Source organism: Chrysochloris asiatica, unplaced genomic scaffold (assembly GCF_000296735.1).
Source record: "Chrysochloris asiatica unplaced genomic scaffold, ChrAsi1.0 scaffold00203, whole genome shotgun sequence".
In the NCBI taxonomy this organism is placed as follows: Eukaryota; Metazoa; Chordata; class Mammalia; order Afrosoricida; family Chrysochloridae; genus Chrysochloris; species Chrysochloris asiatica.
The window spans coordinates 3032835-3053027 of record NW_006408721.1 but is presented as its reverse complement, the minus strand read 5'-3'; the positions used below and the strand labels follow the sequence as shown (position 1 = coordinate 3053027).

At 40.6% G+C, this 20193-nt stretch overlaps 1 protein-coding gene across 1 annotated transcript in view; it reads right to left on the bottom strand.

Annotated features, from left to right (window-relative positions):
* Positions 1–16031, bottom strand: part of SHCBP1L (SHC SH2-domain binding protein 1-like) — a 63811-nt gene extending 47780 nt beyond the window's left edge. The window contains exons 1-2 of the mRNA XM_006872556.1: positions 15624–16031; positions 9149–9298 (exon numbers count right to left, since the gene is read on the bottom strand). Coding sequence (XP_006872618.1) covers positions 9149–9298; positions 15624–16031 — 558 coding nt within the window. The remainder of the gene's footprint in view (positions 1–9148; positions 9299–15623) is intronic.
* Between the last annotated feature and the right edge of the window lie 4162 nt (positions 16032–20193).

Here is a 20193-nt window from a genome sequence, read left to right as displayed (position 1 = left end):
GTTCTGCTGTGCATAAGGTCACTATGGGTCGGTACCTACTCAATGGCACCTAACAACAACATATTTACTATATATAAAATGACTATAAAAATATATACATATTTTTCATTGTTGTTTTTCCTTCCCCTTCACACTATTTGTGTTTCTTTCAAATGTGTTTTTTTTCCTCACTGTTTAATTCCTCCAATGTCTGGTGTTCTTGGGTATCGCTCACGGTTAAAAGGGCCGCCAGCAGGGGCTTGATGGCCCCAGTTATGCGCGAGCTCTCGCTCTGGCACTGCAGCTTAACCTTCGGTGCCACGGGCAGGTGCAGCGGGGTTCAAAGGCAGCGTGTTTTTTTTTAAAGAGCAGAACACTAAATAGTTGTTTCAAGGTCTGTATTTATGGGTGGAACAACTTCACTATGGTCTTCACTTGGAAGGTATAATGACCTTTCAAAGTTTTTCTATGTGAAGGTTCTATCTTTAAATCTTTTTTTTTTTTTTTTTTTCAGCCTGTCAGAGAAAGCTCTTCCACATCTCGTGCCTGGAGGAATATGCCTCGCTGACTGTGTACTAGAAGTTGAATGGCAGAAGATCTCAACATTTGAGTCCTGGTGTGGGCCCTGGTGTGGCGCTGTAGGATCAGCACTGAACTGTGAACCACAATGTTGGTAGTTCAAACCCACCAGCTGCTCCTCGAAAACCCTATAAACGGTCACTATGAATCAGAGCCGACTCGATGGCACTTAACAACCACCACTATTCACTTAATTCCTTTTTTGTCTGTGTGATAGTCCCTCCCTTAACTATGCCTCCCCAGTCAAAACCTTTTCGTTTATCTTTTCTAGATTTGAATGTGCAATCTTTCCCTGGGTGGAGGGGAAGCAATCACTCAGCTGAATGGAGTTGTTGTTGTTGTGTGCCGTGGAGTCAGTTCCGACTCATAGCCACCCTGTACAGGGTTTCCGAGGCTGTAAATCTTTACGGGAGCAGAAAACCTCCTCTTTCTCCTGCGGAACAGCTGGTAGTTTCGAACTGCTGACCTGGCGGTTCGCAGCTCTATTCGTATGGAGTTGGATCTGTTTTTTTTTTTAGAATTTCCTTTTGATTTATCAGTTGTTGTTTTTTTAAAGTCTTTATTGTGAATTATGTGATAGTTTACATGGGAGAACATTATCTTTACATTCATCCTATCGTATTTCATTTCATTGCAATTATTACAATCCCCTACATGCATCATCAAACAACCAAAGCATACACCCTGCATACCTGCTCCCTGGCCGTCAGCACACAGCTCCCCTCCCTCCCTGAGTCTAGATTTCCCAGCTGCTCCATCTCTCCATGTCATCATCTCTGCCTCCATCTGACATCACTAGCCCTGTCCAGACAGGTTGGAAACCACTCAGTGGAGATTCTACCTTTCTCCATACCCTCTGGAACAAGGTTTCCTATTGAAAGCTTGTAAGCCAGTCACTTCTTGCCTTTGTAGCTTTCCCATTTGGGGTAGCCAATGTCTAAGTTGCCCATCCTTGTCGATCCTGTGTACCAAGGGGGTAGGAATAATCCTTACTATAAAGATTTGTTTCCTCCTTTGCCCTGCTGCATCCACAGGCATAGGTCAAGTTCACCAAATTATAGTGGATTACTCTTTTTTTTCCTCTTCTTTCTTCCTGTAGTTGAGTTCTGATCATCCAGCCATTGAAGCCAGATCAAGTGGGTACTATCTGCAAGTGTGGGTGTTCTTGTGCATTTCCTCTCACTTCTTATCAGATGGACGCTTCACTTACTGCTCTAGTACTCTGTGGCCATGTCCTGTTTCTGGGCCCAGGAGTCTCCAGGTCTTGCCATATGCTGGCTAACCAAGTCTCAACCCAGGTTGACAGGAGTCTGTTGAACATGGTCAGACTTAGCTCACAACTTCATTGCTGTTTTTCCGTAGACCAATGTGGTCACCAGAAAGACCACATGCCTGCTCATGTATTCCACTTGACTCTCAGTCTTGGAAGGGAGTTTGCCCTGAGGGGACCCGACTGCTTGCCTTGATGGCTCCAGGGCGAACAACTTACTTGTTCTTGTAGTAGTCAATCAGACTGCTGTTACTGTTTTTTATTTTTCCTGCTGGTCTTTCTTTCAAGAAGTATCTTTTGTTCTTCTAGCTGCTCCAGGCTGGTCTGCTTGTCCTTTCAAGTGGAAATTTCCCACCTCAGAAGATTCTGGATGGGGATCCGGATTCCACCCATGGTCTTATGCAATGCAAAGGCTCCACAAGAAGCCTCCTTTACTGGGTAAGTTCTAGCCCCATTTTAGGTATTCCAATCAGTGTTTCACTTTGTCTAATTTTTTCAATAAGTTGTTTGAGGTATTGTATTATACATATATAACTTATCAGTGTACTGGTGTCAACAGTTTACCAGTGTAAGTCATTTTTTCCCTTTTTGTCCCTCTTTACCACTTAAATATTTATAGTAAATATTTTCCCTATGTACATGGATGCCACATTAGACACTGTCATCATAATTTTGGCTTCAAATGTCAAACATAATTTAGAGGAAGCAGCAAGTTTTTGTGGAAAACTTGGCAACAATTATTGGCGTGGTTACACCATATGATTAATGCAATTCACAGCACTAAATTGCACACCTAAAAAACATTGAATTGGCAAATGTTGTGTTCTATCTTCATGACTCCTAGTGACCCTATGTAAAACAAAAAGAAACATTGGCTGGTCCTGTGCTAGTCTCACAATAGATGGTATGTATGATCCCATTATTATAGTCTTTTTGTCAGTCAATCTTCTTGAAGGTCTTCCTCTCGTTCGCTGACCTGTAATTTTGCCTTTTTGGTTTTCTAACTCCACGTTTTTTTTCACATTTCATTGTAATATTTTACTTTTGTCTTCTTTAACCATCCTTTGAAGTCTTCTATTCAGCTCCTCTACTTCATCATTACTTCTCTTCACTTTAGCTACTCTACATTCAAGAGCAAGTTTCAGTCTCTTCTGATACCCATTTTGGTCTTTTCTTTCTTTCTCTTGGCAGTTCATCATATATTCAATATTCAACATCACCATCAAATTCAAATGCATCAGTTCTTCTTTGGTCTTCTTTCATTCTCCTGCTTTTGCATGCATATGGGGCGATTGAAAATATCATGGCATGGGTCAAGTGCACATTAGTCATCGAAATGACATCTTTGTTTTTTAAAGATTTTAACAATGTATTTTTCAACAAATTTGTCCCATGCAATGTTTTTACAAAAACAAAAATTTAGTAAACTCAAGAAGTCAGTTTTATTTATCTATCATACTTTTTCTTTGTATTGTTTTTCCTTCCTGATATGCCAAGATTCTTTATCATTTTCTTCCTGCTTAGAAAAATCCCTTTAGCCATTCTTTTAGGGTAGGTCTATTGGTGACAAATATTATCATTTTTCCTGCATTGGAGAATTTCTTGAAGGATGTTTTCACTGGACAAAAAATTCTTGGTTGACAGTTCCTTTCTTTCAGCGCCTGAAAAATATCACTTCCTTCTTTTACTCCATGGTTTCTGATTACTATCATTCTGTACCTTTCTAATGTGTTGTTTTTCTCCAGCTGTTTTCAAGATTTTTCTTTGTCTTGAGTTTCAGAAATTTGACTTTTAAGTGACTTGGTATGGATATCTTTGTTTTGTTTTTTTTTTCTGTTTGGAATGCACCACAAACTGCTTGAATCTATAGGTAGATTATATCTTTTGTCAAATTTATTTCTTTGAACACTTTTTCAGGCCCATCCTTTCCTGAGTCTTTGGAGACACAAATACTCCTAGATCATTTGTTATAGTCCAACGTATCCCTGAGGCAATGCTAGTTTTTACCCTCCAGTGTATTTTCTCTTTGATATTCAGATTGAAAACTTTCTATTTTATATCTTCATGTTCACTAATTCTTTTCTCGGTCCTCTTCATTCTGTTGAGTTTATCCACTGAGATTTTTGTTTGGGTTATTATATATTTTTTAATTCTAAAATTTCCATTTGGTTCTTTATATCTTCTATTTGTTTGTGTTGTTGTTGTTGTTATGTGCTGAGGAGTTGGTTCCGACTCATAGAGACCCTGTACAGGGTTTCCCAGGCTGTAAATCTTTACGGGAGCAGAAAGCCTCATCTTTCTCCTGTGGAACAGTTGGTAGTTTCGAACTGCTGACCTTGCTTGCGGTTCACAGCCCGATTTGTAACCACTACGCTACCAGAGCTCCTTTGTTTGTGAAGACTTTCTATTTCTTTGCTATCTCTGTAGTCTTGGTGTTGATGTCGATTAATTATCTTATCTGATTCAAGTATAGATTTTCTTGATTCTTGGAATGACAAGTGATTTTCGGTTGATAACTGAGCATTTTGAACAGTATGTTATGAGATTATGGATCTTATTTAATTTAAATCTTGTGCTTTATTAGCAGCTTTACTCTGACACTGACACAGAGCTTTACTCTGACTCTGACGCAGAAAAGGGTGGCTGTGGTACTACCTCGTTACTGCCAGATGGGATGGATATCCAGATTCTCCACTCTGTCTCTGTTGACACCTTGTAGGGAGAAGAGGTCCTGCTGGTTTAGGCTCCCCACTAGGCTTCTGCTGACACTGTGGGGGTTAAATAACTTTTCATTAGATCTCTTCTGACACCACCCTATACAAGGGTTTTTCCTTTATGCCAAGTGACTGGATAGGGTGATAGAGTCCAGGCTCCCCATTTAATCTATTTTGACACCACAGGAGGTGAGAAATGACATGATCCTATTACCATCCAGCTCCCCCATCAGTCTTCCTACTTGGTGTTTTCTGACATCACCCTGGCAATAGAGTCACAGTTTGTTAAGGGTAAAAGTCTAGGTTCTTCACTTGGCCTTTGCCTATGGAGGGCGAGGGAGGAATGCAGTTTTTCCTGTGGTGTGTGGCTGACCATTTCTTGGTCTTTTGACTACAGAAAACTGATTTCTTTTGGATTCTTCTTTTTTTGTATGTACTTGTTAGTGTTTCTGCATTGCCAGCTCCTCCAGTACCCAATTTAGGATACATGAAGCAAGAAAAAAAGACTGAAAACTCACTACCATCTCATTCCTTGGGTCACAAGGTTCCTGGTTGATCTACCTTCTGCTTTTCAGTCTTTTTATGTTTATTGTACATACAATTTTTCAGTTATACACAGCAAAGAGATTACGGAATAGTATGTCTACTCTGTTTTCCTGGAAGTGAAGTTCCTGCTTCTTTTTTACTTTTCCATTCTTAGGCAAAAATTAATGAGGAAATAATGCATTGAGTGTTTTAAAGGCAATTCCTCCATAAGCAGTTGCATTTTTGAGAATATGAATAGATTTATTTAATGCCTTAGTGTCCCGCTAAAATACTTATTTGATGGTAACTGAGTCACATCTGCCGCACACACAAAGTTCTATCAGGATCAGCACCTCTAGGTCTGGTGAATGTCACCTGTCTTATTTTCACCAATGAGGAATCTATAAGAAGTAATGAAATGAGCAAATGTGGCTAATAATAAGTTGCATTTTATTTATGATAGGTATTCTATGCACTCCTGGTGTGACACTGTAGGATCCGCACTGGACTATGAACCACAAGGTTCAAACCCATCAGCTGCTCCTTGGAAACCCTATAAAGGATTGCTATGAGTTGGAACCAACTCAACGGCAGTTAACAACAAGGTATTATATGCAGTTCCTACTTTGAAAATAGTTCTTAAAAGGTCTAAGAAAAATATTAATTTGGGTTCATATGCTGTGTTAAAAGGAATCCTGGTGATGCTGTGGGTTAAGAGTTTGACTGTGAACTGAAAAGTCGGCAGCTTGAGCCCACCAGCCACTCCGCAGGAGAAAGATGAGACAGACAGTGTGCTTCCATAAAGATTTGTAACCCCAGAAACCCTATGGAATAGTTCTACTCTGTCCCACAAGAGGGTCGCTATGAGTTGGAATCAGCTTTGTGTCCTATCCATGAAGCTACTGGATAAATCCTTGGCCAAAACAAGAGAATAAACCAAGAAAAAAAGAAGACATCTGAGAAATATGCTAAAAAAGAGCTCTTAGAATGATGAGGGAGGGAGATTCTAAGAGGTCAGCTATCCAGTTGGTCTAGAGACCAACAATCCAGGATGCAGAACAGAAGGATGCAAAGGATATCTCTTTGAAAAGACAAAACGGACATGTTTGAATACATAATGAATTTTTAGACAGCCAAACACATCGAGTTTCCATGGAACATTAGGATCTACAAAGGTTTTATGGAGTGGAGGAGGCTACCGAGGTGGTGAGGGAAAAGAGCCATCAAGTCAGTTCTGATACATAGCGACCCTTTAGAGGGTTTCTGAGGAGTAGTTGATAGGTTTGAATCACCAGCCTTGTGATTAGCAGTCCAGTGCTTATCCTACAACACCACACCAGGACTCCAATTCTAGTATATCAGCCCTCATTTCAGTCAGACATGTTCTGTTTCCACATACAACTTGATTGAAAAAAAACAACCCCACAAAATGTATGCTACTAAAAGAAAAGAAAAGAAAAAAGAAACAGAAAGTTAAAACCACTTATTTCATCTGGATAAAATAAAAGGCCCACCTCTTCTTATTTTATCCAGATGAAAACTGTCCAGAGAAGTTATGTAAATTTCAGGTAAAAGTTATGAGCAAACGTCAAGGAAACTAAAAATAGAGCATTATTGAAAAAAATCAATTAATACCCAAACTCTTATATTCCTTTGTATTCTCTATAATTGAAAATATGCTATTCTGTACCTGTAAAGATGCCACCAATTTACTTTTCCCATTGTTGTTGTGAGCTGCCATTGATTGAGTTTGTTCTGACTCATGGCGACCCCAAATACATTCTCATGATCACTGGTATGCTTGAGTCCAACTGGACAATAGTCTGTCATGATCTGCAGCGTTTTCATTGGCTAATTTTCAGAAGTAGATCACGAGGTCTTTCTTCATAGGCTGTCTTAGTCTGGAAGCTCCACTGAAACCTATCCACCATGGGTGATCCTGCTGGTATTTGTAATACTAGTAGTACAGTTTCCAGCATCATAGTAACAAAAAGCCCCCATAGCACAACAAACTGATAGACAGGTGGTGATATTTCTCCATAGAACATATATTTTTATTTGTTTTTGTTATGTAATGTAATGAGTTCTAAACACAAGTTTTTCATGTAACCAAAATGACAGCTTTGAAATAACTACCTGAAGTAGCAGTTACAGCTTGTAATTATAAACATTAATTTTGTACAAGTATAACTGACCCTTATTCAGATTCATGACGTTATATGCTACAATATTTAACCTACAGGTAAAAAAAGCAAAATCATATTAAATGAAAGCTTACAAGTTGATGCATTATACTAAAAGGGTAGTTTCCAAAGAAAAACATTTTTTTTTTTTAAATAACTTTCTTTTTGTTTTCTAATCTAAATCAGTGAAACTTCATAATTCAGATAAATAAAAATGGAAGCGAAGTGGCCAAAATTTGATAAGGGCTAAATTATTAATTTTTAAAGAAATATACTTTTGTTATTTTTAAGTTATTTCAGCAACTGAAACTCGACTAATAAATGTTGTCTGATACTCCTGGGTCCTGGTGGCGTAATGGGTTACCACAAGGTCAGCAGCTGGAGAGCATCAGCTGCTCCTTGGGAGAAAGAGGAGCATTCTGTAAAGATTTACAGCCCCAGAAACCCTACATGGGGTTACTATGAGTCAGAACTGACTCGATGGCAGTGGGGGCGCGACACCTCTATTACATGATAATATGCCCCTTTACTTTCTTTTTAAAAATGTTTTCTTGAGAATTATATGATAATTTATTTACATGAGAGAACTTTAGTTTTACATTCATTCCATCATATATCATTTCATTGCCATGGTTCCAATCCCCTCCATGCATCATCAACTGACCAAAGGGTATATCCTAGAAACCCGCCCCCTATACTCCCCCCTCCACCCCCTAGTCTTCGACCCACAGTCCCTCTCCCTCTCTGGATCCAAAGTCCCCAGCTGCTGCATCACTCCACATCATCGTCTCTGTCTCTATCTCAGGCATCTCTGCTTCTCTGGGTAGGGTCCCGCTCTCGGCTATTCTCCGTTGATGGTCCTAGAGACCTCCGCTCCTAGACTGGAGAATTACACACTCCCTTCCTTGCTACAAAATGTCTACCTTTGCATTTCCAACCCTCATAATCAGTCCTGATAATCATTATTCACTACAGTATCACGAGTTACTCATCTGTATTTCATTTCATCAGCTCCGCCTAGACAGATTGGATAGTACTCACTGGAGATTCTGCCTTCCTTCATGCCCCCTAGCTCTAGGTTCCCTCTTGAAAGCTTGTAAGCCAGTCACTTCTTGCCTTTGTAGTCCCCGCCCCCCTCCCGTCCCCATTTGGGTATCCAATGTCCAAGTTGCCCATTTCTGTCTACTCTGTGTGTGGAGGGGGTGGGAATGTTTCTTGCTGTAAGGATTTGTTCTTTCTTTTGAGCCACTGCATCCATAGGTATAGGTCAAGTTCATCAGATTGTATCAGCTCACTCTTTTTTTTCCTCGTCTTTCTTCTCCTGGTTGAGCTCTGATCATCCAGTCATCCGGTCCAGGTCACGTGGGTACCATCTGCAAGTGTGGACATTCTTGTGCACATGCCCTCTCTTCCCATCAGCTGGTAGCTCCACTATCCACTTGAGTCCTCTGTGGCCACGCCACTGACTCTGGGCCCAAGAGTCCCCAGGTCTCCTCACATTGCTTGCCAACCAGGTCCCCAACTGGGTCCACAGAAGCCCATTGAACATTGTAAGGCTTAGCTTGCCACTTCATTGCTGCTTTGACCCCACTTCCTCCTATCGGTGATGCGTGTGGTCACCAATCACAGCATGTATTTCCATTGAGTCTTAGTCTTAGAAGGGGGTTCCTTTACTTTCTTTTTATTAATTTGCTTAGAAATTTAAAATAGAAGTATGCCACAAGCTTAATAAGGTAATATCTTTTAGTATTAAAAAAGACCAGATATTAAATATAATTTTATATTTGTAGTATTAAAAATATAGTATAGTATTTATAGATTTATAGTATTAAAAAAGACCCCATATTTAAAAAGACCAGATACTTTAATTCAAAGAACAAAGATCAAAAATAATTTACCTCAACTAGTATGCCAACAAAAGGTATAGAAGTTTCTTCATATTTCACAAAGAATAATTCAGGATTAGTTTTCCAGACTCCAAGCCATTTATCTTTCAACTTTAATTTTTCTGATAGGTATTTACTCATAGCTTCATCAGCATCTTCTGCCTAGCAAGCAAAGGAAGAAACATACCTAAATACATATTTGTAACAAAATGCCTTTACTGATTTATATTTAAATATGAAACCAATATAGCCTTAAATAACCAAAACCCTGGAAAATTTTAACAGAAAAAGGAAAATATCAAAAGTATTACAAAATTAAACTGAACAAGAGATCTATTCACTCAATAGAGTAATTTACATATTATTTATGTCTTCAAATAGTATGTTTTATTAATCCACTGAGCAGAAAGAGCTATAATTACTTACAGGTGTCTCTTGGTATTTCAAGGGATTGGTTCCAGGACCCAACAGATACTTAAATAAGCACAAGTCTCTTATATAATATGGAATGTTTCTGTTGTTGCTAATTGGCATTGAGTCAATTCTGACTCATAGTGACTCTATGTAGGGTTTCTGAGGAGCAGCTGGTGAATTTGAACTGCTAATCTTTGCAGTTAGCACTCCAGTGCTCATCCTACAGCGCCACACCAGGACCCCATATAAAATGGCATAGTATTTGCATATAATCTACATATATTTTCTCTCTCACTTTAAGTCATCTCTGCATTACTTACAATATCTAACACAGTGTTAATGCTGTATAAATAACACATTATATTCTCTCAGCCTTTTAGGGATTGCTGTGACCACTTAATTGCTCCCTACCCCAATGTTTTTAATTTGCAGTTGGTTGAATCCAAGGATGTGGAACCTGTAAATATAGAGGGCTGACTGTATTATCAAAAATGTGGTGGTGGTGGTGGTGTGCTGTGGAGTCAGTTCCAACTCATAGTGAACCTGCATAGGGATTCTGAGGCTTTAAATCTTTACAAGAGCAGAAAGCCTCAGCTTTCTTCTGTGGAATGGCTGGTACTTTTGAACTTTTGACCTTGAGGTTATCAGCTCTGACTCATAACCACTACACTACCAGAGCTTCTTATAAAAAATGTAGTAAATACTATAGTTAAAAACCTACTAATTATTTTTTTCTGGATTTTAAAAATGTAATGAACAATTTAAAACATTTTCAGTACATAACACGTAAAATAGCATTCCATTCATTTAAAAATTTAATTTCAGTTACCTCAAGAATGGTAATCTGAGCTATTATGAAACTCAGTCATTAGACCATTTTAGTAAAGACACAATAACTCTATAGAAGTTTTTCAATTGCCTTTCACAGAGGTGGTCTTCTCTAACCCTCAATCTCAAGTGGATGGTGGTAGTGGTGGTTGTGTGCCATTGAGTCTATTTGGATTCATAGCAACCCTGTCTAGGGTTTCTGAGGATGTATATCTTTATGGGAGCAGGAAGCCTCCTCTTTCTCCCAAGGGGTGGCTGGTAGATTTGAACTGCTGAGCTTGTGGTTAGTGGCTCAACTCATAACCCACTATGCTATCAGGGCTCCTCAAATATATGAGGGTAAGGAAACAATATAGCAATACTTTTTTTATTTATCTTCTCAAATGTATGATGCTAAGTATAAAAGCATTGCTAGTCAGGTTCTAGTTTATACGTGTACAGGTTCATTCCAAACAAATGTGCTCACATATGTCTCTGTGAACAGTGGATGATCGTAGACAAGTTCTCACAGTCGTTGTTGTTAGGTGTTGTGGACTGGATTCCCACTCATAGCAACCCTATGTCCAACACAATGAAACACTGCTTGTGTCATCCTCACAATCCTTTCCCATGTTTGAAGTCATTGTTGCAGCCACAGTGTCAATCCATTTTGTTGACGATCTTCCTCTTTTTCACTGACCCTCCACTTTACCAAGCATACTCCTTCTGATAAACATGTCCAAAGTATATGAGACAAAGTCTTGCCATAGCTGCTTCTAAGGAGGACTCTGGCTGCACCTCTTATAAGACAGATTTGTTCATTCTTCTGGCAGTCCAAGTATTCAATATTCTTCCCCAACACCCTAATTCAACACCCTCAAAAGGATCAATTCTTCTTCTGCCTTCCTTATTCATTGTTAGCTTTCCCATGTATGAGGCAATTGTAAATACCATGGTTTGGGTCAGGTACACTTTAGTCTTCAAAGTAACATCTTGGCTTTCTAACACTTTAAAGAGATCTTCCCTGGGTGTTGATTGTGAATCTGAGTAAAATTAAACCCTTGAAAACTTTGACATTTTTCTGTTTATAGTAATGTTGCTTTATTGGTCCAGTTATGAGGAATTGTTTTCCTTTTTTTGAGGTATACATCCATATTAAAGACTTCAGTCTTTGATCTTCATCAGTAAGTGATTCAAGTCCTTTTTGCTTTCAGCTACAAGGTTGTGTCATCTGCATATCATAGGTTATTAATGAGTATTCCAATCCTGATGCTGCTTCATTCTTCATTTCATCTAGCATCTCAGATTATCTGCTCATTTTACAGATGAAATAAGTATGCTGAAAGGAAGCACACTTACCTGATTTCAAGTAAGAAAGTATTATCTTGCTTTCTTTGAATCACTGCCTCTTGGTCTATGTATAGATTCTATATGAGTACAATTAAGTATTCTGGAACTTCCATTTTTTCCAATGTTATTGATAACTAGTTATGATCCACACAATCCAATGCCTTTGCATAGTCAATGAAACACAGGTAGTCATTCTGGTATTCTTTACTTCTGATAAAGACCCATCTGATATCAGCAATGATACCCCTCATTCCATATCATCTTCTGAATCCAGATTGAGTTTCTGGGAGCTCACTATCAACATACTGCTGCAATGAATTATCCTCAGCAAAATTTTTCTTGCATGTGGTATTAACAACATTGTTCAATAATATAGTGCATTCTGTTGAGGCACCTTTCTTTGGCATGGGCACAAACATGGATTTTTTTCTAGTCAACTGGCCAGTTAGCTGTCTTCCAAATCTGGCATAAAAGAATGAGCACCTCCAGTGCTACATTCGTTTGTTGAGACATCCCAATTCCTGGAGCCTTGATTTTCACCTATACTTTCAGTGCATCTTGAAGCTCTTCCTTCAATACTACTGGCTTTTGATCATATACTACCTATTGAAATTGTGAATGGCGATTAAGTCTTTTTAGTACGTTTCCATGATTGTATTCCTTCCATCTTCTTTTGTTGCTACCTGTGTTATTCAATATTTTACCCACAAACTCTGTTCATATTGCAATTTAAGGCTTGATTTTTTTTTCTTCAGTTCTTTCAGATGGAGAAATGTCAAGCATGTCTCTTACCTTTTGGTTTTCGAACTCCCAATCTTAGGACATTTCATTATAATACTTTACTCTGTCTTCCCATGCTGCCCTTTAAGTTCCAGAGCATGTTTCAGAGTCTTAACTGACATATATTTTGGTCTTTTCCTTATTTCCTGTCTTTTTAATGACTTTTGGTTTCTTCATGTATGATATCTTTGATGTTATTTTAGTTTATTAAAAAATTAAAATGACATTGGTCATTAGTGTTTAATGTTGTTAAGTGCAGCCGAGTGGGTTCCGACCCATAGCTACCCTGTATAGGGTTTCTGAGGAGCTGCTGGTGAGCTTGAACTGCTGACCTTGTAGTTCAAACAGCTTTGCAGTCTTGTGCATTAACCCACAGCGCTACACCAGGATTCCAGTGTTTAATGAGTCAAATCTTTTCTAAACTCATGTGAAATATACTCCAATGTGTCAAATCTTTTCTTGAGATGGTTTCTAAATTCTGGTGGAATATATTCAGGGTAGTATTTGGACTCTTATGACCTTGTTTTAATTTTCTTCAGCTTCAACTTGAAGTTGCGTATGAGCAATTGATGGTCTGTTCCACAGTTGACCCCTGGTCTTGTTCTAACTGATGATACTGAGCTTCTACATGGATTGAGCATTTTGAAGAAGATGAATTTTAAGTATAAATTCAGGGCAAAGAGGTCAGCTCACAAGGTTATAGCAGTTCATTTTTGGGATCCCAAAGGGTAATCTTGGTAGATTTTCTCAAAGGACCATGAAGCCTTATTAACTTCTTATAGTGTTAAGAAAATGGAAAACTGTACGGATGAGAAAAAGGCCAGAAAAATTGCACTTGGGAATTGTTTCCATCACTTCAATGCATCTGCTCATTTTTTGAGGGTTACAAGGGCTGTCCTATGAGTATTTCCTTGGGAAACCTTACCCCATTCACCCTACAGCCCTGATTTTGCCTCTTCAGACTTTTTTTTTTTGGTTCCCCAATCTCAAAGAATGTTGAAAAGGAGCATTACTTAAGTCCCTCAACTATGCCAAACTTCCGAGTGGTGTAACTTGCAGAAAGAGTACAGAATTCTTTGCGGAAAGGTTAGAAATAAGGAAACACCACCTTCATATGTTTACAGATCTAGCTGGAAGACATACTGAGATACCATAGCTTTACATTTTGATTTTTTTGTTTAATAAAGGTTTCTATGATTTTTACAAAATTCTTTGCTATGCATGAAGAATGACTAGGTGCATAGCCATGATAGAAAAAAATTCTTTGGGGCAAATTTCCTGGCTTTTTTCTCACCAATGTAATTTTTAATTTAATTTTTTAAAAAAGCCTTTTAATTGTGAATTGATTAAAGGTTTACGATCATCTGTTTTACAGTCAACAAATCATACACTTTGTTTCGTCTCAATGATTGTAATCTCCACACAACAAGAATTATCCCATTTCCTCCCTGTAGTCCCTGTTTCCATTCTACTCTCCTTCCCATTCCTTCTCAACTGTCTTTAGGTAAATGTCGCCCTTTTGATCTTGAATGATTTGGAATGATCGACAAGTTCCATGGTGAGCATACCTTACTAATATTGTTATCTCCCCTGTATACCTATCTACTGCTTGGCTGAAAATTGGGCCAAGAGGGTGAGTTCCATTCCAGACCTGATGGGTGGTCAAAGGCCACAGTCTCAGGTTCCTCCAGTCTTTTTCTGATCAGTAATCCCAATCTTTTTTTAAAATAATTTTGCGTGTTGTTCCACATTTTCTCTCATTCTATCTGGGACTTTCTAATATTATCCCTTTCAAAGCAGTTGACAGTGAATAGCTGGGCACCATCTAATTCTTCTGGTTTCAGAGTCATGGTGGCTGATGTTCACCTGCTGCATTGGTCCATTGGACTAGCTGATGCCAAGCATCTTCAATTTTCATCACCCTTCTTTCCTTCACACATGGAGAGACCGACAGATAAATGCACCTTAGACAGCCTCTCATAGGTTTTTAAGATCCCAGACTCTACTCATCAAAACAGAATGTAGAACATTGTCTTTGTAGACTATGGTATGCCAGCTAACTATGGTGTCTCCTGAGACTATGATCCTGAGCTCCCAGGCTTTATGATGTTTGATAATATCTAAGAAGTCTCCATCATTTTGCCTGTTGTATGTTCCACCACACTCATAGGTGTGTTTGCAGCAAAGGTAAATTTCCGCGTACAAACATCCTCTTTCAGACCCTTATATATTTGCAGGTATACTTACCGTCTCCCTTCCATCCCTGTTCAGCTTGTGTATCCATATATCTACCCGCAGAACACTGTTGTTTCAGGGTTGAGTATATAACACATATTTACCTCTAACTCCTTTAATTCCTCCCTCTGTCTTCACCCGTTTTCATCATTCTTCTGCTAACCTCCCTCTTTTTGTAACCTCCCTCATTACCTGAGCCAACATGGGAGTTTTCAATTTTCTTAAAATGCTTTTCTAATAAGCCTTGGCGACCAGAGTCCTCAAGAGTATCTCTTTATAATCCCAAGAAATGGTCACCATAACCTTATGAAATGATCTGTTTTGAATGAATCTTTGAGGGCCTCCTGACCTTTCTTAAAGTGCTTGGTCTATTGAAAAACGGTGCTTCTGTGTGGGGCAACATTCCTGCAAAATTTGTTGCAAAGCTTCAAGAATTTGGGAAGCTGTCCACTTGAGCATCGTTAAAAACTTTGTATTAGCTCTGACCTCAAAATCATTTTTTTGTCCACAGGACTAGAAGTATCTTTGTTTTGAAAGGCACTGTAACAAGACGAACACAAGTGTGTCACTGAGCAAACTGGTCTGCAGCCCTCGACTGACTCAAAAGCCATGTGGAAACACATTGTGTTTAGAATCAAGTCCTGCACGAAGGAACTCAATACCTTTGGACATCCCCATGGAATGTGTCTTCATTTCTTAGGCGCTTTCCTTTTGATGGGAAATTGAATGTCCTTAAGGTCAAGGTCTAGGTCTCTTTACTGCTAGTGCGGTGGACAAGCTGGAAATGTCGAGTCAATTTACATTTCTAAGATGCACGTTTTTTCATTCTTTTGTATTGCCATCACACTAAGCGGAAGACCCTCAGAAACCTTGTGGTTGCTGTTGTCGTTTACAGTCCTACCTTACAGCCCCGCAGCACCTCGTCGCAGTACAGCGCCACCTTCTCCTCTCGCCACATCCCTCTCATGGGAGACACGCAGATAGGGGGTAAGGGCTGCGCTTCCTCTTCATCCTCCTCAGGGACAGAGAGAAGGGGCTCCTCTTCCTCCTCCTCCTTGCCAGCACCTGAGCCCCCCACCTGCGATCCCGGCAGGAGCTGTAGCCGCCGCCGGGCCGCCTCCCGGCCAGCCTTCCCCTTCACAGGGCGAGGCGAGGCCACCACCGACCGGACCGGGGACGCGCCACTTCTCAGGGTCACCGCCGCCGCTGTGACCCCGGCAGGCGTGGTCACCACCTGCTCGGTCCCCAGGCCGGGGCTGAGGGTGAGGATTGAGTCCTCTGGCCCAGCCGCCTTTGGCGCCGACGCCATCTCCCCCGGCCCTTCGAGAGGCAGCCGCGGCCGTTAGCCACCTTCCCGCCTTGGGCCGCGCTGGCCAATGGGTGAGCAGGGCCCACAGGGCCGGCAACGAGCGCGGTGGCTCGAGGGGCTCCCGCGGGGTGGGGCGGGGGCGAGGGGAGCGGGGTGGGCCTCCGGGGTGGAATGAGGGTTAGGGGGACGACAGAGGACAAATGAGGCTCTGGGAGGGTGGGGGCTGGGCAGGATATGGGTAGTGTGTGTGGTGTGTGAGGGGGGTGCGCAGTTCTGGGGGGGTTTGGGGGCAGCTCTGAGTTGTGTGAAACAGGACCTGACTTCTGGGTTTAGTGCGAAATGTGTGTGTCTGGGTGGAGTGTGTTAGGGTGCCACCGCGTTCCTAACTTAGAACCACCCAGTAACTGAAAACTCCTTCCCCAAGGAGGGATTTTTGTGTTTATAGGCTGAGTATGAGGCACCCTGCCAAGTCATCCAGCCTACTAGTGGCTGGCAAGTCTATTCCAATGCATGTGTGTCAGAGAAGAATTGTGCGCCATTGGATTGTCAGTGACTGATTTTTCAAAAGTATATTGCAGATTTTTTTTCTCAGAAGACGCCCTAATGATGCAATGGTTAAGCGATAGGATGCTAACCGCAGAGGGTGCAGTTTGAACCCACCAGCTGCTCCCTTGGAGAACAGCGGTTCTGAAAAGACTTACAGCCTTGGAAACCCTATGGGGGGCAGTTGTACTCTGCCCAATAGGGTCACGGAACCAGGGCTACTGCAGGGGCTTAGTTTTTGGGTTTTCTACCCAGCCATCTCTTGGAGTCCTGGTGTGGCGCTGTGGGTTAATGCGCGCTAGACTGCAAAGTGGTTTGAACTGCAAGGTCAGCAGTTCAAGCTCACCTGCTGCTCCTCGGAAACCCTATACAGGGTCGGAACTGACTCGACGGCACTTAACAACAACCCAGGCAGCTCTAGGTGGACTTGAACTTCCAGCTCTTTCAGCTATCAGCTAAGTAAGTTATCAGACCTAACAAATGTGCCACCTCTACACAAACACAACCTGACAAAAATATTAGATAGATTAGGAAGGCAATAGCAATTAGAATCCTCTGCTTATTACCAGAGGAAACCCTGGAGACAAATTTTCAACTAGATTTTTTCCCAAGATAGTCATACAGTTCTCAAATTAAAATCCCCTTTACATATTAAACAAAACATTTTCTGCTAAGATGCAATAACAAAGATAGTTGAGTCTGTTTTCAGGTTTCTGTTGTGCTGTGCCTAATCTTCACATATTACATAACTGTTAAACTGGACCCAAATTTCCAGCTGGGAGGAATGCACTCAAACTATGATGACTTTCACAATAAAAGTCTATTCAAGAGACTACATTTTGAAGAAAAACAGAGAAAACTTGTTTCTGGTATTTTGTTATTGAATGTGCACTGAGCCAGTTGGATTTCCATTTTGTTTACAGTCTAGCTGTGAAGTACTGCACCGGGGCTGTCAACTCCCCCGGAGAACAGCATTGGGAAAACACCTGCCTGCCTTCAGACTCGTCTGGAAGGACACTATGTTAAATTTTGAGGAAAATATTTGTGTTAATATTATGTTACTTTAGTTCAGGGAATAATTACAGCATTCATCATACTTTGACTCTAAGTTTATTCTTTTTGTCAGGAGTGCAGTGTTTTGTATAAAACAATACCTATTGTTGTTGTTGTTGTTAAGTGCCATTGAGTAGGTTCTGATTCATAGTGACCCTGTATAGGGTTTCCGAAGAACAGCTAGCTGGTGGGTTTGAATCTTGTGGTTCTCAGTAAGTCAATTTTCAATGCATAGCAATTCCATGTGAGAGAGGAGAACCAAATAGAGTAGAAAACCCCACTGAGTTTTCTAGGCTGTAATCTATGGAGGAGCCCTGGTTGCACAGTGGTTAAAGCCCCAACTGCTAACCAAAAGCTTGAGCTCACAAGCTCCTCTGAGGGAGAAAGACGTGGAAGTCTGCTTCCGTAAAAATTGATAGATTTAGAAACCTTATTGTTGTTGTTGGTAAATGCCATCAAGTTGGCTCTGACTCATAGCTACCCTGTATAGTATTTCCAAGGAGCGTCTGGTGGATTTGAACCACTGGTCTTGTGGTTAGCAGTCCAGTGCTTATCCTTCAATGCCACACCAAGGACTCCAGGAAACCCTCTGAGGCAGTTCTATTCTGTTCTTTAGGGTCAGTATGAATAGAATCAACTCAATGGCCATGGTTTTGGATTTGATTTTTTAAAAAATTTTTGTGGTGAGCTGATCACTAGATCTTTCTTCCACAGAGTCCCTGGGTGAGTTTGAACCACAGCTTAAAACAATACAGATTTTGCTCACCAAAACTAAAATCTACTAGTGCAGTGTTTGTTTAAAATATTTTGTTTTAAATAAGCTATGGGCTTTTATTTTTGGGTTCAGAATAATAGAGATCACCTGTCCTATTCTAAGATTCAAAACAAAACATATTTGTTGGAAACCTGCTATGTCCCTGGAATTGCACACATACCAAATTTATAGAGATAAAAGACAAAATTCCTGTCCTCTTCATCTAGTGATGAGTACAGATTGATCAATACATTATTGTGTTTGGTGAGGATCAAGGTTCTCGAGTTGATTTGACCCATGATGATGATGTGTGTCAGTGTAGAACTATGCTCCAAAGAGATTTCAATGACTGATTTTTCAGAAGTGTATTTTAGATCTTTCTTCTGAGGTGCCTCCAACCTTTCAGTCAACAGCTAAATACATGAAACTTTGGTACACAGAGATTTATTCCAAGGACCATGCTTTTGTGGAAGGCCTTTCTTGTCCACAGTGATATTTAAATTGAGTCTCTTTAAAAATAACATTTGTTGCTTTTTACTAATTCTAAAAGCAGTGCCTGTTCCATGAGCCAATCTGGGGAATACATAAAATTTGGGGGCATGGGGGTTAATTCTTCTAAATTGTGTTGTTATGTGCCATCGAGTCGGTACCGACTCACAGTGACCCTATGCACAACAGAAGGAAACACTGCTCAGTCCTGTGCAACCTCACAATTGCAGCTATGTTTTAGGCCATTGCTGCTGCCACTGTGCCAGTCCATCTTGTTAGGGGTCTTCCTCTTTTTCTCTGACCCTTCACCTTAGCAAACATGATATCTTTCTCTAGCGATTGGTCCCTCCTGACTGTATGTCCGAAGTATTAGAGATGAAGTTTGGCCGTCCTGGCCACCAAGGAGCTCCCTGGTTGCACTTCTTCCAACACAGATCTATTGGTTCTTTTGATGGCCCATGGCACTTTCAAAATTCTCCTCCAACACTACAACTCAAAAGCATCAATTCTACGATCTTCCTTATCCACTATCCAGCTTTCACATGCATATGAGATTACTGAAAATACTATGGCTTGCGTCAGGTGCACCTTAGTCTTCAAACTGACATCTTTGCTCTTCAGTACTTTAAAGAGCAGATTTGCCCATTACAATAAGTCATTTGATTTCTTGACACTAGAGTCCAAGCTCTGGTAGCGTAGTGATTACAAATCGGGCTGCGAACCTTAAGGTCAGCAGTTCAAAACTACCAGCTGTTCCATGGGAGAAAGATGAGGCTTTCTGCTCCCGTAAAGATTTACAGCCTCGGAAACCCTGTACCGGGTTGCTATGAGTTGGAACCGACTCCACGGCACATAACAACAACAACAAATGTATGTCTTCTGGCTTTCACACCTCACCTGGAATTGGGGATTAATTACCCTCAGCCTTTCTTTGTCTTTTGCCAGTTAGTCAGTGAGACCTAGAAAAATCCATTTGATTCCATGCTCCTTATAATTAACATTTCTACCAAACCTCTCAAGCTCCTGAGAGATTACACTGGCAGGGAATTCTCTGCCCTTTCATCATGGTGAAAGCTTTAACAATGACACCTGCATAGCAGCAACCAGTACGGGCTAACAGGTGATCCAGATCCAGAATATAATTTTCTTAGTTAGCTTCCTAGCACCTCACCCATACTAACTGTCTTAGGTGGGGTTTCATGGGAAGCAGACTATCTACAAGGCAAAGATTTGTGTACAAAAGATTAGGGAGACCCCCTCCACACACAGAGTGGACGGAGATGGGCAACTTGGACATTCATTGGATACTCAAACGGGGAGGGG